Consider the following 14851-nt stretch of genomic DNA (forward strand, 5'->3'; position numbering starts at 1 on the left):
TCTTTGAGACCAGGCCTGACTAAATCACTGAGGCTAGCTTTGAACTTGCAATCCTCCTGCCTCAGCTTCCCAAGACACTGGGTTTACAGTTTTGCACTGCCATGCCTGGCTGCAGTCTTTTCTTAAACTCCATGTCCAGGCATATTCACACAGTGTTTCTCAAACACTTGGGAGTTTCCCAAACTGAATTTCCTATCTCGCCTCTCTGCTGCCCCAGACCACGTCCCAATTGCTGACAAGTCATTGACTGTCTGGGAATCACACACACAATCATGTCATCATTCCTCCTAATGCCTCCCAAGTCTGTCTTCCTTCTGCACTCACCCTCACTAACAGTAGACAACAGTAGATTATCACTGTCTTCTCTTTGCAAGACAGTTACAAAAGCCTCAAAGAGTAATCCTGGATCCAGTATCTCACTTCCTCAAATCCCTCTTTGTTTGCTGCCAGAATGATTTTTCTAATGTGCAAAGCAGATCATATTTTTCCTTTAATAAAACTTCTCATACTCCTCCCTTAAGGACTCCTACTGCAAAGAGAACAAACAGGTGGTTTGGGAGGGGTCCGGAGATCAGGATCTGGAAAGCCCCACCCACAGCCTGAAGTTTCTTTTTAAGGCATTGCTGGTTTTTTTAATCCTAGTTTGGCAATTCTCTGTTATATTCTATGTAATGCATGATTTTTTTGCTGTTTTAAATGAAAATCCTATTTCCTCAAACATTCAAGCAAAATTGATCTGTAGAAAGGTACTTGTTTATTCTGTCTTATCAGAAAAACCTGAGGCCCTCCAGTTTGAGAAGACAGGATCCTAGTTGAAATCCACATTACTTTGCATATGTTACAAGGACTTTCTTGACAGATGCCTGTTTGTCCCTCCAGCTTCAGCCCTCCAGCATGCTTCCTGAAGTCCAGTTACACTGAACTCCTGACAATTCTGTGACTATCATACTGAGACATTCAGGAACCACCTTAGTGGAACGGAGGCTGAGACGGTGAAATAAACCCCCAAGTGTATTGAACTGTTACCCTTTGTGGTATGACATGTTGCTTCTCTGTCCCTGTATTCTTCTCATGAAACCCTGATAAAACCACTGAAGCAGACTATTTACACATGATGAAATTGTTACCAGGGAAACCCTAAATAAACCCGCTAGCTTTACTTGTTCTTAGTTAACTTAAAAATCTAATTTTGGAGGTCATGTAGCTGGACAATACATTATTAGTTTCCCACTAGCTTTACTGTACATAACACCTCTGATGTGTGGGTTAGGATGGTAATGGTTGCCTAGGTTACTTTTCAGGGACTTGAAACTAGAAACACTGACTCTTGGGTTTGCAGGTGTCTGATGAGTGACTAGAATGAGATCTCTGTCTTCATATTATGTCTGTCCCCTTTGCTGCCTTAATAATTAAGGTCAGGTTCTACTTGTTGACATTTTTGCTTGCCCATTTAGAACTGGTATGTGTTTTCTTGTCCTTCAGCCCTACCATTAGGTCCAGATCAAGGTACAAGACCAGGATGTTTGCCCAGGATGATGGTTGCAGCTACAAGAGTAACTCAGCAGTTCTAGAACATGTTCACAGCCTGCCTGTCTTATGCAAGAAGAAATATCTTCTGGAACTGTGCTCCTGGCCAGTAGAAAATTACCAAGTTCTGGCCCGTCCCAGCAAATCAATAGAAACTCACGTGCCCCTTTTTTCAGGTAGCAGCTGTGGGGAGCCATTCTCACACGTGACTAGGCAACTACCGGTTTGGGTCTGAGGCGCTCTGGCTAAACTGTGTCAGAGCTTCCCCGGCCCGCTCCTGGTGCGAGAGCCTGTCCATGTGGGGGTGTGACTGACCACTGACCCCAGGGGCCAATCACTGACCCTGACCTTGGAGTGCGGCCCCCCTCAAACTTCATTGGATGGAATTCTCCCCTGAATTTCTTGTTCCCCAATAAAAGGCTACTCCCTGGCGTGCTCCCTCTCTCTCTCCCCTGCTAGCCCTGAGTAATCCTTGCTGCCCTACCGGGTGGTTCGAGGTGGGAACCAGAGGGGGAGCCGTCTTGGACCTGGTCATAGAAAAAGGTAACTGAGTCTGTATGTTTATTTCGATCTCACTAGTTAACTTTTATGCCAAGAACCTCTTTAATGAAACCAGTGCGCTGGTCACATGGTGGAAAGCAGCCTCATCCCTTGATCAGTACTATCTCCCTCCATCTGAAGGCCCAGTTACCTGCTTTGGCTGAAGCGCAATTAAAGCCTTGCCTGTATATTCATGCTCACTTGACTTGATTTTGTTTCTATCACCAAGTCAAAAGCTCCCGACTCCAATATTGGAAACAATGCTACCCATTTCAGGATGTTTGCTTCTGCTGTTTTCTCAAACAAGAATGCACTCCTTCACCCATTTCTCTATTTATCTTCTAAACCCAGCTCAAGTATCACCTTGCCTTGTGAATTTTACCACAACAAACCCCAGCAGGCTGAATTAGCCATTCCTCCTTTTATACCACCTAAGTCCAGATCCCTCCCTTGACATGCACCTCGCTAGATCATGATGTGTTGTTCACAGTACGCACTGGACTTTGCAATGCTTCAGGAAAGGGTCTGTGTCTTATTCATCTTGGCCTTCCCAAGACCAGTTGCATGTGAGACACATGGCAAAATGGGAGGTCCTATGGCTATGATATACTGTTCATTTGGGTTGATTTGGCTGATCTGGATGACCGTGGGGATATTCCTCCGTCTCTCCATACTCTTTTAGTGTCCCTCTGTCAAATAAGAGGAACTCAGACCAGCAAGGATACTCCAGTCAAGTATGTGTCAGGAGCTCTCCTCCAACCAATGAGCCCTCCAAGTATGTGTTGAGCTCTCCAGACTGGACACACAGTAGGTGCTCAATAAATACCTACCATACATTTGGGGGTTTGTTCGTTTGCATTTTGGATTGTGTGTGTATGTGTGTGAGTGTCTGTGTTTTGTTTGTTTGTTTGCAGTACTGGGCATTGAACTTAAAGCCTCCACTCATGCTAAGCAAACACTCTACCACTGATCTACCTTCTCAGCCACTCTGCTAGACATTTGAATGAACCAATGATCAGCACCAATGTTCTCTCAGGTTATGCCCCCTTATCTTTTTTTCAACATTACAAAGAATCTAGAAATCTCTGAATCCTCACAACCCAATTGAGTGTCAACATAATGCACTCAGTAGATGCATAATAAATAAATGAATGAACAAAAGAACTAACATCTTCATGTGCATTCCAAAGCTTCTTAAAAAGTACATGCACCCATTTTACCTTTTCACTTTGATATCAGGTGTTTTCCAGCATACCAAGGAACTGGTTTGCCACACAGAAATGGAATTTAACAAATCAGTGATGGTTGAAACTTTTTTGAAAACTTTATTTGCTACTAATGTTATATTCTAAAATTTCAGACTCATGTTTCAAAATTTTGATCTCCTACAGGAGAAGAGATTTTGGGGGGCTTTGATCTCCACCATGGATAATATGATTTTTTTAAGAGAGAGTGGGGGGGGGGGGAGAGAGAGAGAGAGAGAGAGAGAGAGAGAGAGAGAGAAATTTCTTTAATATTTATTTCTCAGTTCTCGGCAGACACAACATCTTTGTTGGTATGTGGTGCTGAGGATCGAACCTGGGCTGCACGCATGCCAGGCGAGCGCGCTACCGCTTGAGCCACATCCCCAGCCTGGATAATATGATTTAATGGATATGAAACTGTTGTCCCCAAGGCAAGGATAACCCTGTTTCTAGGTATACATGCTCAATAAAATATGAATTTGAGGGGCTGGGGTTGTGGATCAATGGAAGATCACTTACTTGGCACATTTGAGGCACTGGGTTCCATTTTCAGCACCACATAAAAATAAATAAAATAAAGGTATTGTGTCTATCTACAGCTAAAAAAAATTTTTTTAAACATGACTTTGAAGCATGGTACTACTCTGAAGCATTTTGCTAGAACTAAGTGAAGGTGCTGGTATTCTACCTAGCCCACTGGGAGTGCTCAAAGGATGTCTTGCTCCTCACTTATTCATTCTCACCCAGCCCTGATCATGGAATATAAGATCTGATGCCTCTGAAATTTCAAAGTAATGCTGTTTTAGTGGAGAGCAATGAGAACTTTCTAGGACCACCATTTAGTTATAGCCTGGATGCTGAAAACTAACAGGATGCACATTTTTTTGTGTTGTTCTGGACATAAACCAAGTAGATAGAAACTTCAGACTGGGATTATCCTTCCTAAATTCTAGAGCAATGGTCTCTTTTATTTATTTTTTTTTTCTTCTGGTGTTGAAGACCAAACTCAGGGCTTCACATGTACCAGGCAAGTGCTCTACTGAGCTCTACCCCAGCTGTGTATGTTTTATTTGCATACTTCTACCAGTAAAAAGGTTCTGATCTGGTAACCTCAATATATGCATAATTATTTGTTTATAAATTGTATACATGTATTAACCTAGTAATGGATTTTTATGTTTTCATAAAAGCCATCAAAATGGAAATTTAAAGGATGATTTAAAAGTGAATAGATATAGAAGATCTCATATTTTCTCTTCTGACCTCAGTGGATTGTCATAATTGGCCCACTGGTTGAAAGGACTCACAGCAGCTTCTAGAAGGCTTGGTGGGAGCAAGAATCTCCAATGTCAACTCACTAAATAGGCCAGGTTCTAAATCACCCATTGGCTCACACCTTTCCACAAATCATTTCAAAAGCAATTGGCTTTACTTTTATGAAAAAAAATGATAATTCAATGAATGATGATTTAAAAAGCTTTATTTCCAATGGAAGCAGCTTTTTATGGTCATGCTAAATGCTATAATTCATTCCAATTGAAAGAGCTAGGCTGCTGATTATACCACTGGATAAGGAGATGAGCAATGAAGCAGCAGTGTGTCCTTGAAGCACGTCAGAAAGGGCTGGTGAGGGAAAGGAGGGCTTTATCTTGCAGGTTAAAATGCTGAACAACTTAATTTTCCTTTTCACCAAATCATCAGTCATCTGCACGGCACTTTAAAATATGTTTAAGATTTGTGATAATAACAAGTGCTGCAGTGACACTCAGTATGGTTCTCCACTCTGGCATGTCCCATTACTATGGCCTGAAGGGAAAGGAAAGAGGAGAGACAGACAATAAACCAGGATAAATAGGCAAAATTGGAAAATGTTAAATTGTAGCCAACTGAAGTAAATAGATAATGTTTGCATATTCTCCATTTCAGGATATATTTTCATTCTAAAAGGTCGAGTTCACATCATGTAAGTAGGCTACAATTTCTCCCAACCTGTTCCCTGTCATCCACACCCTGTTCTCATTCTGAATAAATCCAGCCCATATCCACAAGGCAAATGATGTCTTTCTTTTTTCCTTCATTCCTTCCTTCCTCCTTTCTCCCTCCCTCTACTTTTTTTTCCTTTCTTTTCTTCCTTCCAATGTTGGGGATCCAACTTTGCGCCTTGTGCATGCTAGACAAGCAGTCTCCCAATGTACTACATCCCAGCCCCCTGACTATTTTTTTTTAACTTTTAACTTTTTTCTTAGCATAATAAATATTGCAGGTATTGATGGGTTACAATATGATAACTTGAGGCATATGTACAATGTGTAATTATCACGTCCAGGTAACAGCATTTTCATCTTTTTAAACACTTGTCATTTTTTTGGTGTAGAAAAACTTTAATTCTTTTCTTCTAGTTCTCTATAAAAAAAATTTAACAAATTGTTGTGAACTATGGTCATCCTACTGTGCTATAGAATGAAAAGATTTACTCTTCCTGTGTAACTATATTTTATTACCTAAACTCCAACCTCCTTACACCTTTCTTAGCCTTTGGAGGCTACTATTCTACTCTCTTCTTTTATGAAACCAACCTTCTTAAATTAGTTGACTTTTAAGTAAAGTGTACAAATGCAACCCCTGACTACAAATGACCAAGAAAAGATAGGTCATTAGATACCTTCAGCATTAAATGCCATGGATATGCTCTATAGCTATGACTCTGGTAGGCTACTAAAACTTTTCTAATGCCCTTGAAGTTCTTACCTTGGTAAAGGATTTGGCCACACAACATGTGGCCTCTGAGGTGATGTTCTTTGGTACCAGCATCGTCTTCTTGGATCTTGCTGGAGTGGGGTATGCCCGAGAGAAGCAGCAGCCCATGCACTGGTAAATGGGGGCACCCAGCTTGGAGAAATATTTGTTTTCTTTTAGCTTACATTCTGGGCAACCTATCAGACAAAATAAAACAAAACAAGAAGTCAAATAATCCAAAAAGGATTTGAAGAGAAACTATGAATTTTTCCTTATTATGGGATAGCAAATATTCTTTTTTTCCATGGAGAATACAGAATTAAGTAAATACTTTTGGCTGCATGCTGGTTTTCATATATAATATATATTTATACTAAGGAGTTATCTTCCCAGGAAAACAATTTTTTGCAGAGCTGCATGGGAAATTTTAGTTGTAGTGGTTTCTCTCTCTTCAAGCATGGAATCTTTATCCTAAAGCTAATAGTATGCTTAGAGCGAGCACAAAACTTGACAGATGAAAATGCTATGTTTATCCGAAAGGAGAGTTTTGCCCAGAGGCAAAATATTTTCCCCTTTAGAATCTGCTATTGTTTTTTTCCCTGTAGAAACTCCAAATACTGACAGAGAAAAATATGTCAGAATTAAGACAGCTTGGTGAGTGTAGATAGAGAGCCTGATATTACAACAGGCATCTGCACTTGGGACCAAGGATTAAAATATTACCATTCATCTAGAGAAAAAGCATAACCAGCAGTAGCTTACAATTTCAAAGCTGATGGAATTATATCAGCCACTATATGAGATTCTCAAACAATACAGCCAAATTTACTGCATAAAATGGTTTTGTTTTTCTCACTTGTTAACTGATGTGAAAATTCATCGACAGAGGCAACGTTAAAATCTTCTCAAATCTTCTGAGAGAAATGGAAGGGTGGGGGACTGAGCTATCTGAGAGCATTTTCTTCTTGTAAAATCCTGATAAAGAATAATAAGAAATCTATTTCAGATGAAAATGTACAGGCTGCTATTTAAGTGGATGTGTAAGATATCATTTTCACTGTACATTTTCTGAACCTAATTTGATTTTATGTTCACTGTCTACAAGTGCCTTGATATGTATCCAGCAGTGAAGATTTATCACATTTGAAAAGGAGGTAGAAATGTGATTAATGGAGTTATTGATGTACATCTAGAAATGCACGTTGTCCTTATTACTTCAAACACAAGTTTGGTCACGTACCCTGCATTGCAAACTCTCCATCAGGAAAGGAATGAAGAATATGCAGAAACACAGACAATGTGACCAGAATGACAGCTGCATATTTTCTGTAATAATCCATGGCTCTTCTGAAATAAAGACATGACAAAATCATCATCTTCATTATCACCATCATTGTCATATCATCATCATCATCATCATCATCATCATCATCATCATCATCATCTCGGATTACCAGTTGTAACAACAATCATCAATTTTAACATTATTATTTATAATAGTGACTGAAGGATGTTGCTTTCAGCTTTCAATATACTCTAAAGCCACATAAACAAACAAAAAAAAAAGCAAATGTTTTTTTTAATAGTTGTAGATAGACAGCATGCCTTTATTTTATTTATTTATTTTTTTGATGTGGTGCTGAGGATCAAACCCAGTGCCTCACACATGCTAGGCAAGCACTCTGCCACTGAGCTACAGCCTCAGCCTGCAAGTCTTCTTTAGGAAAGAGATAGGAAACTGAATCTTTCCATTTCTCACATAAACAAGTGAATCGGGCTTAATAATAGCAATAATAAATTCTCTTTTAAAATATGCCATCCCTTGGGCTGGGACTGTGGCTCAGTGGTAGAGCACGCAGTGGTAGAGTGTGAGGCACTGAGTTTGATCCTCAGCCCCACAAAAAAATAAGTAGAATAAAAGTTTTGTGTTCATCTACAACTAAAAATATTTTTAAATAAAATTAAATATGCCATCCCTTTAAGAAGCCTCAGTGTCCTCATTTGCAAAACAGAACTTAAACTAGATGATATCTAAGATGATATATACATCCATATAAACTTACATATGATATATAAAATATACAAGCATTTGAACCTATCCTTCCCATTTCTATATCCCCAAGCTGGAGAATTGTGGGGGGGATGTTAGTCCCTCCTGCATTTTATTCACTGATGGCAGGTGATCTGTAAGTCTCATCAATGACTAGATACCAACCTAGCTGTATGGCAAGGGCAAACAATAGAGAGTGTTAATCCAAGTTTTCTATTTAGAGCTGGGTGCAGTGGTGCACGCCTATAATCCAGCAATTTGGGAGGCTGAAGCAAGAGGTTAGAAAATTCAAAGTCAGCCTGGACAATTTAAAAAGACCTTGCCTCAAAATAAAATAAAAAAGGAAAAGGGTCTAGAGACTTAGCTCAGATGTAGAAGACTTCTGGGTTAAATTCCCAGTACTGGGGAAAAAAAAATAGCACTCCTTGCCTTACACCTGTCGACCAGTTTTACCCAAGGATTCTGAGTGCATGAAGCAGGCTATCCAAGTCAGCTAAGGTATTGACCATATCCAGGCATTGACCTCACTGCCCCTGAAAATAAGGAGACAGAAAATTGGATTTTATCCCAAAATGTCAAGGGAACATCTCATGTGAGAGCAAAGGGGTGATTTTTTTTTATCCGTGTTTTTAAGTGAAAGTGTTATGGATTATTCATGTCCAATCCATGAGAGATAAGAGGCAGAGTCATTTACTAACTAAAAAAAAAAAACAATTCAGAACATTTAAAGGCAAAAACAACACCAATTACAGTAGAAAATAGAAGAGGAAAGAACAGTTCCCAACTCATTTAATGAGACAAGGATTAACCTGACACCAAAACCAAAGACAGTACAAAGAAAGAAAATATAAACAGTATCTCTCATGAAATGAAATCCCAAACAAAATATTAGTGAACTGAATCCAGCTATGTACGAAAGGAATTAGACTAACATGACCAACTGGGAATAGTCAAAGCATGCAAGGCTGATTCGGTATTTGAAAGTATAATCCACCATATCAACAGGATAAAGAAAAAAATTACGATTATTTCAACTGACCCAGTTAAAACATTTGACTATTTCCAATACTCTCATGGAAAAAACTTTCAGTAGAGGCCAAGGGTATAGCTCAGTGGTAAAGTGCATGGCTCTGGGTTCAATCAGCAGCATCCAAAAAAAAAAAAAAATTTCCAGAAAATCAAAATTAAAGGATTTTTCTCAACTTGATGACTAACATTTACAAAAAATCTATAGCTAACATCATACTTAATGTTGGGGAGAAAAAAACTGCTTTCCCCCTAAGATTATGAACATGGCAAGATATCCACTCTCACTTCTTATTCAACATGGTATTGAAAATTCTAGGCAGTAAAATTGGGCAAGAAAATTAAATTAAAAGCATACAGATAAGAAATAAAATTATCCATACTCATAAATGACATGCTTATCCATGTTTTTAAAAAATGAAACTCCAAGGAACCTATGAAAAAAGTTCCTGGAACTAGTTAGTGAGTTCAACATCATATGACACAGATCAATATATAAAACTCCACTGCATTTCTACACACAAAAAAAAATTGTGGAAATAAATTTAAAATACCATACCATTTACAACTTACCAAAGGAAATAACGTACTTAGTTATACATCAAACAAAATACATCTGGACTTGTATGCTGAAAATTACAAAATTCTGATGAAATAAATCAGAAGACCTAATAGGAAAACATCATTTTCATGGATTGAAAAAGTCATCATAGTTAAGATGCCAATTCTCACCAAATTAACTTGTGCCTTTAAATGAAACGCTATCAAAATCCCAACATTGGATCTGGGAATGTGGCTTAGTGGTAGAACACTTGGTCCAGTATGCATGAGGCTCTGGGTTTAATCCTAGAACTGAAAGGAAAAAATTCCCAGAATAGTTTTTATAGATATAACTAAGATTATTATTATTACTTGATAATAATATTGAAAGGCAAGGGATGTAGAATAGCTAAAACTATTTTTTAAAGTAAAAAACAATCACTGTTTTCAGTGTAAAGACTTCTCAGGAATGCAAATGTAGCTGAGTGATAAGAGTGCTTGTTTGCCTAGCAAGTGTGAGGCCCTGGATTTGATCCCCAGCACTGCACAAATAAATAGATAAATAAATAAATTGGACACATTATATAGCTAAAGTAATCAAAGCAGAATGCTTTTGGCAAAGGGATATATACATAGACCAATAGGGCAAAGAAGAAAACTCAGAAACAGACCTACATAAATATACATATGCCAAGCTGGATGGATATATATATATATAGTTGTAGATGGACACAATATTTTTATTTTTATTTGTTTATTTTTATGTGTTGCTGAGAATCTATCACTGAGCTACAACCCAGCCCCCAGCTGGTTTTTGACAAAAACAACAAACAACTAAGTATTTCAACCTTTTCAACAACTGCTGCTAGAGCTGCTAAGCATACACAAAAGGAAAAAGAAGAAGATGAAGAAAACTTAAGTTAAACCTCACACTATATATAAAAACTAGAGCAAAATGGATCAGGACTTAGGGCTGAGTGAAGAAAGAGTTTTTAGATTTGGCAGCAAAATATGACCCATAGAAGGGAAAAATGACAAATTGTACTTCATCCAAATTAGGAGTTAATCCTCTTTTAAAAGGAAGAAAATACAAGTCACAGACTTGGAGTAAACATTTCTAAGCCACATATCCAACAAAGGAGTGGAATCTAAATCATATAAAGAACTCCTGAAACTTAGTAGAAAAAAAGTATCCAGTTAAAAAATGAGTATTGTGCTGGGCACAATGGTGTATGCCCATAATCCCACCAGCTCAGTAGGCTGAGGCAGGAGAATTGTGAGTTCAAAGCCAGCTTCAGCAATTTATAGAGGCCCTAACCAACTCAGTGAGATCTTGTCTCTAAATAAAATATTAAAAAGGGGTGAGTATGTGGCTCAGTGGTTAAGTGCCTCTGGGTTCAATCCTCAATACAAAAGAAGAAGAAGAAGAAGAGGAGGAGGAGGAGGAGGAGGAGGAGGAGGAGGAAGAGGAGGAAGAGGAGGAGGGCGGCGAAGGCGGCAATAAAGAGGATTTATAGATGAAAAACTAAGCATACACGTTCAGCATTTTCATCCATTAAGGAAATGCAAATTAAAACTGTAATTATCAGAGTGGCTAAAATTAAAAATATAACACCAAATGCTGGCATGGATACAGAGAAATAGGATAACTCAGACATTGCTGATAAGACTGTGAAATGTTACAGCTACTATAGAAAACAGTTTGACAGTTTCTCATAAAACCAAACAGATACTTGCCTTATGACTCAACAAGTACACTCTTTTGGCATTTATCTCAGAGAAATAAAAAATGCGTTCCTACAAAACTTGTATATAGATGTTCATAAAAACTATTTCTAATAGCCTAAAACTGAACACAACACATAAATACCCTTTAAGAGATGAATGGTTATACAAACAATGGTACATCCATACCATGGAATAATAGACAGCAACATAAAAGATACACACCGTAGCTTGCATGGACCTCAAGGGAAGTATGCTGAGTGGAGGTTGCATGCTATAGAGTTCCATTTATATAATGTTGTTGAAAAATAGATTAGCAGTTTGAAGAAGTTAATGTAGGAAAGAAGTTGAGGGAGTCTTGTGGTGATGGAACAATGTGCATCTTTATTGTAACATCAATCACACTAGTCTATACAAGGGACAAAATTGTATAGAACTATACACACACACACACACACACACACACACACAAACACACTCACGAGCGCATGATACTAGGGAAACCTGAATAAGCTCTGTGGTTTGTAGCATTGTCAATTTTCTGGATTCACATTGTACCATAATTACATAATATAATTATTATTGGTAGAAATTGGCTGCAGGGTGTATGGACCTCCCTATATATTTTTAAAATTTTTTTTTGCAATTTCCTTTAAATCTATAATTATTCAAATTTAAAAGCTTTTTTATTTTTTAATGCAGAATGAGGTTTGAGATCACATATGATGTCAGGCACAGTGGCATACATCTGTCATCCCAACTACTCAGGAGGCTGAAATGGGATCACAAGTTCAAGGCCAGCCTGGGCAATCCTGTATACATATATGAATATAACACGGTGAATCTCACCATCATGTACATACACAAGACACTAATGAAAAAAAAACTACAAGTAAATAGCAGAAAGATCAGAAGAGCAGAAGGAAGGAAACAGGGAGGGAGAAGGGAGAAAAGGGAAATATTGAGGGCTGAATTTAAAAAATTATATTCCATACTTTTATAATTATGTCAAAATGAATCCTATTGTTATGTATAACTAAAAATAAACAATGAAGAATAAATTTAACAAGTTAATCAGTGGGAAAATAATAAAATATTTTCTAATAAGGGCTGGAGAGGTAGCTCAATGGTAGCGTACTTGACCAACATACATGAGGCCCTGGGTCCATTCCTCAGTCACACAAAACAAAACAAACAAAAAATGTGTGTGTGTGTATGTGTGTGTGTGTGTCAAAAACGTCTAGTGATTTTTCACATAGAATGATGTAATATGACAATGTTTTTGATAGATATTTATATTAACCCCTAAAACTAATTTTTAAGTATAATTTGTTGCCCACAATCCCAGCCACTTGGGAGACTGAGGCAGGACAAGGCAGGACAATCACAACTTAATGAAACCCTGTATCAAAACAAAAAAATAAAAGGATTAGGAAAGTAGCTCTGAGGTAAAGTTCCCCTGGTTTAATCACCAGTACTAAAATAGTAGTAGTAATAATAATAATTTGTCAGGCAGCAGAACAGTTTATAATATAGAAATACAAACTTGTGATTATGGAAGTGAAAACATACATATGTCAGTATTTCCACCTGATATATATAACCCTAAGTTACTTATATATAACTAAAGTTTTATTTATATATACATGTATATTATATATCACTAACATTGAATAAACCCTGTGTTAAGTCAGTGTGATCTTTAGACCCCCAAATTCTTTCAATGGTTCTGAGGTCAAAATGATTTCATAATAATGCTAAAATGTTGTTTGATATTTTGCTTTTCATCCCCTTGAGTGTTCAGAGAAATTTTCTAGATGCGGTATGGCATGTGATGTTCTATCAGATTGAATAAAGAAGCACACAAGTTCTCTTTCTGGGCCAGACATTAAAAAAAAAATTGCACTCTTACCAATGCTTTTTGTTTTGCAAATCATCATTTTTAAATACACATATGTTATTTGTGTTAACGTACAATGAGTTTATTGTTTTTTAAATAAATAAATATTCTGAAACTTTTTCTACCATAATTCCAAAACTATTCAATACTAGTAGATACTACCTCATAAACCAAAGTCTTTTGGACTCAAAAGTCTGAGAATTACTGCCCTAAGGAATATAAAAGCCATAGGAAAAAATCATGGAATTAAAACTGATTTCCTTTTTAAACTAGTATCATTTACATGCTTTGATATTGCATCTCATATATTATGAAAATTCAGCCATTATGCAATGAACAAATATATCAAAATTAATTCAGAGAGAAACATTTATAACAAGATTGCAGAATGTAAAAACTTGAAGCCAATGCACTTTTTTTTTCAGTACTATAGATCAAACTCAGAGCCTTGCAGCATGCTAGGCAAGTGCTTTACCACGGAGCTACATCTCAGCCCCAAGGAACATTTTAGAGTTTGCTTTATGATAAGGTAAAAAGGAGATTGAAAAAATGGAATCAAAGTTACTGTTGCTATGGCTTACAATAGCAGAAACTGCTATCTTTTTTGTCTTTATTTTTAAAAAAGATGACTTAACCTAGCAGAAGGAGATTAATCCTCAAATTCTAGGTGTTTTGGAAAGTTTTGTTTATTTATTTATCCATGTTGGGGATTAAATTTACAAGCTGTAGATGCTAGGGAAATTCCCTACCACTGGGTCACACCTTCAGCCCTGAAAATATCTTAATAATTTTTATCATCCCTATCACCTTCAGGTATTTATGTTTTAGAATTTGGAATAAAAAATTAAGAATGGAGCAGGAAAAATAATTACACTCAGCTGGAATTTATGATATTTTTCAAAAATATGCACAATGTAAAATCAGATTTACTAATCTTAGCCTCTTGTGATATTCCAAGAGAGTACCTTACAAAACATCATAGACCCTGTCTTCAATGTCCACTCAACATGTCCTTACCTCCTGCCACATATCTCATCAAAATCATGAGATTCCAAAAAAATGTGTGTTCTCAACTTGTACTGGAAGACCTTTCTCTCCCTTGTCAGTCTATCCCCAGAGTTCTTTAAGGAGCTGCCCAATTGCCAGCTTCACTGTGAAGATTTCACCCAAGCTTAAAGCCAGAATAAATAAATGTCTCTACTGCATTCACATATCACTTTGCTTATAGTTCTTAAATGATGTCTCATGGTCCAGCCAGTTATGTACCTGTTATTTCTCCATCCACATAAAAGTTTCTTAAAGATAAATGCTATGACCTTTAATCCACCTCCACACTAGCATAAGGCACAAAATAGATGCTCAATACAATTATGTTCACTTGGAGTTTTTGAATGGTAATAGCAATGTCAATCATAAGTTGCTAACACAGAGTTGTAATTCACTATAAGGAACAAGATAACCCTTGAATAACAACTTAAAATAAAGGTTCAATTAAATAAAATATTTTCACATAAATTCATTAGTAACAAGATAACCCTTGAATAACAACTTAAAATAAAGGTT

At 37.1% G+C, this 14851-nt stretch overlaps 1 protein-coding gene across 1 annotated transcript; it reads right to left on the reverse strand.

Moving 5' to 3' along the window:
• Nucleotides 1-5039: 5039 nt before the first annotated feature.
• Nucleotides 5040-7390, reverse strand: CGA (glycoprotein hormones, alpha polypeptide; the record flags this gene model as incomplete). Its single annotated transcript, XM_081294656.1, has 3 exons — nt 7288-7390; nt 6060-6244; nt 5040-5117 (listed from the first exon to the last, which is right to left on the reverse strand). The coding sequence occupies exons 1-3, from the start codon at nt 7385-7387 to the stop codon at nt 5040-5042; spliced, it is 363 nt and encodes a 120-aa protein (XP_081150782.1). The 5' UTR covers nt 7388-7390.
• Between the last annotated feature and the right edge of the window lie 7461 nt (nt 7391-14851).

This window comes from Spermophilus citellus, assembly GCF_964194105.1.
Source record: "Spermophilus citellus genome assembly, chromosome: 5".
NCBI classification, from domain to species: Eukaryota; Metazoa; Chordata; class Mammalia; order Rodentia; family Sciuridae; genus Spermophilus; species Spermophilus citellus.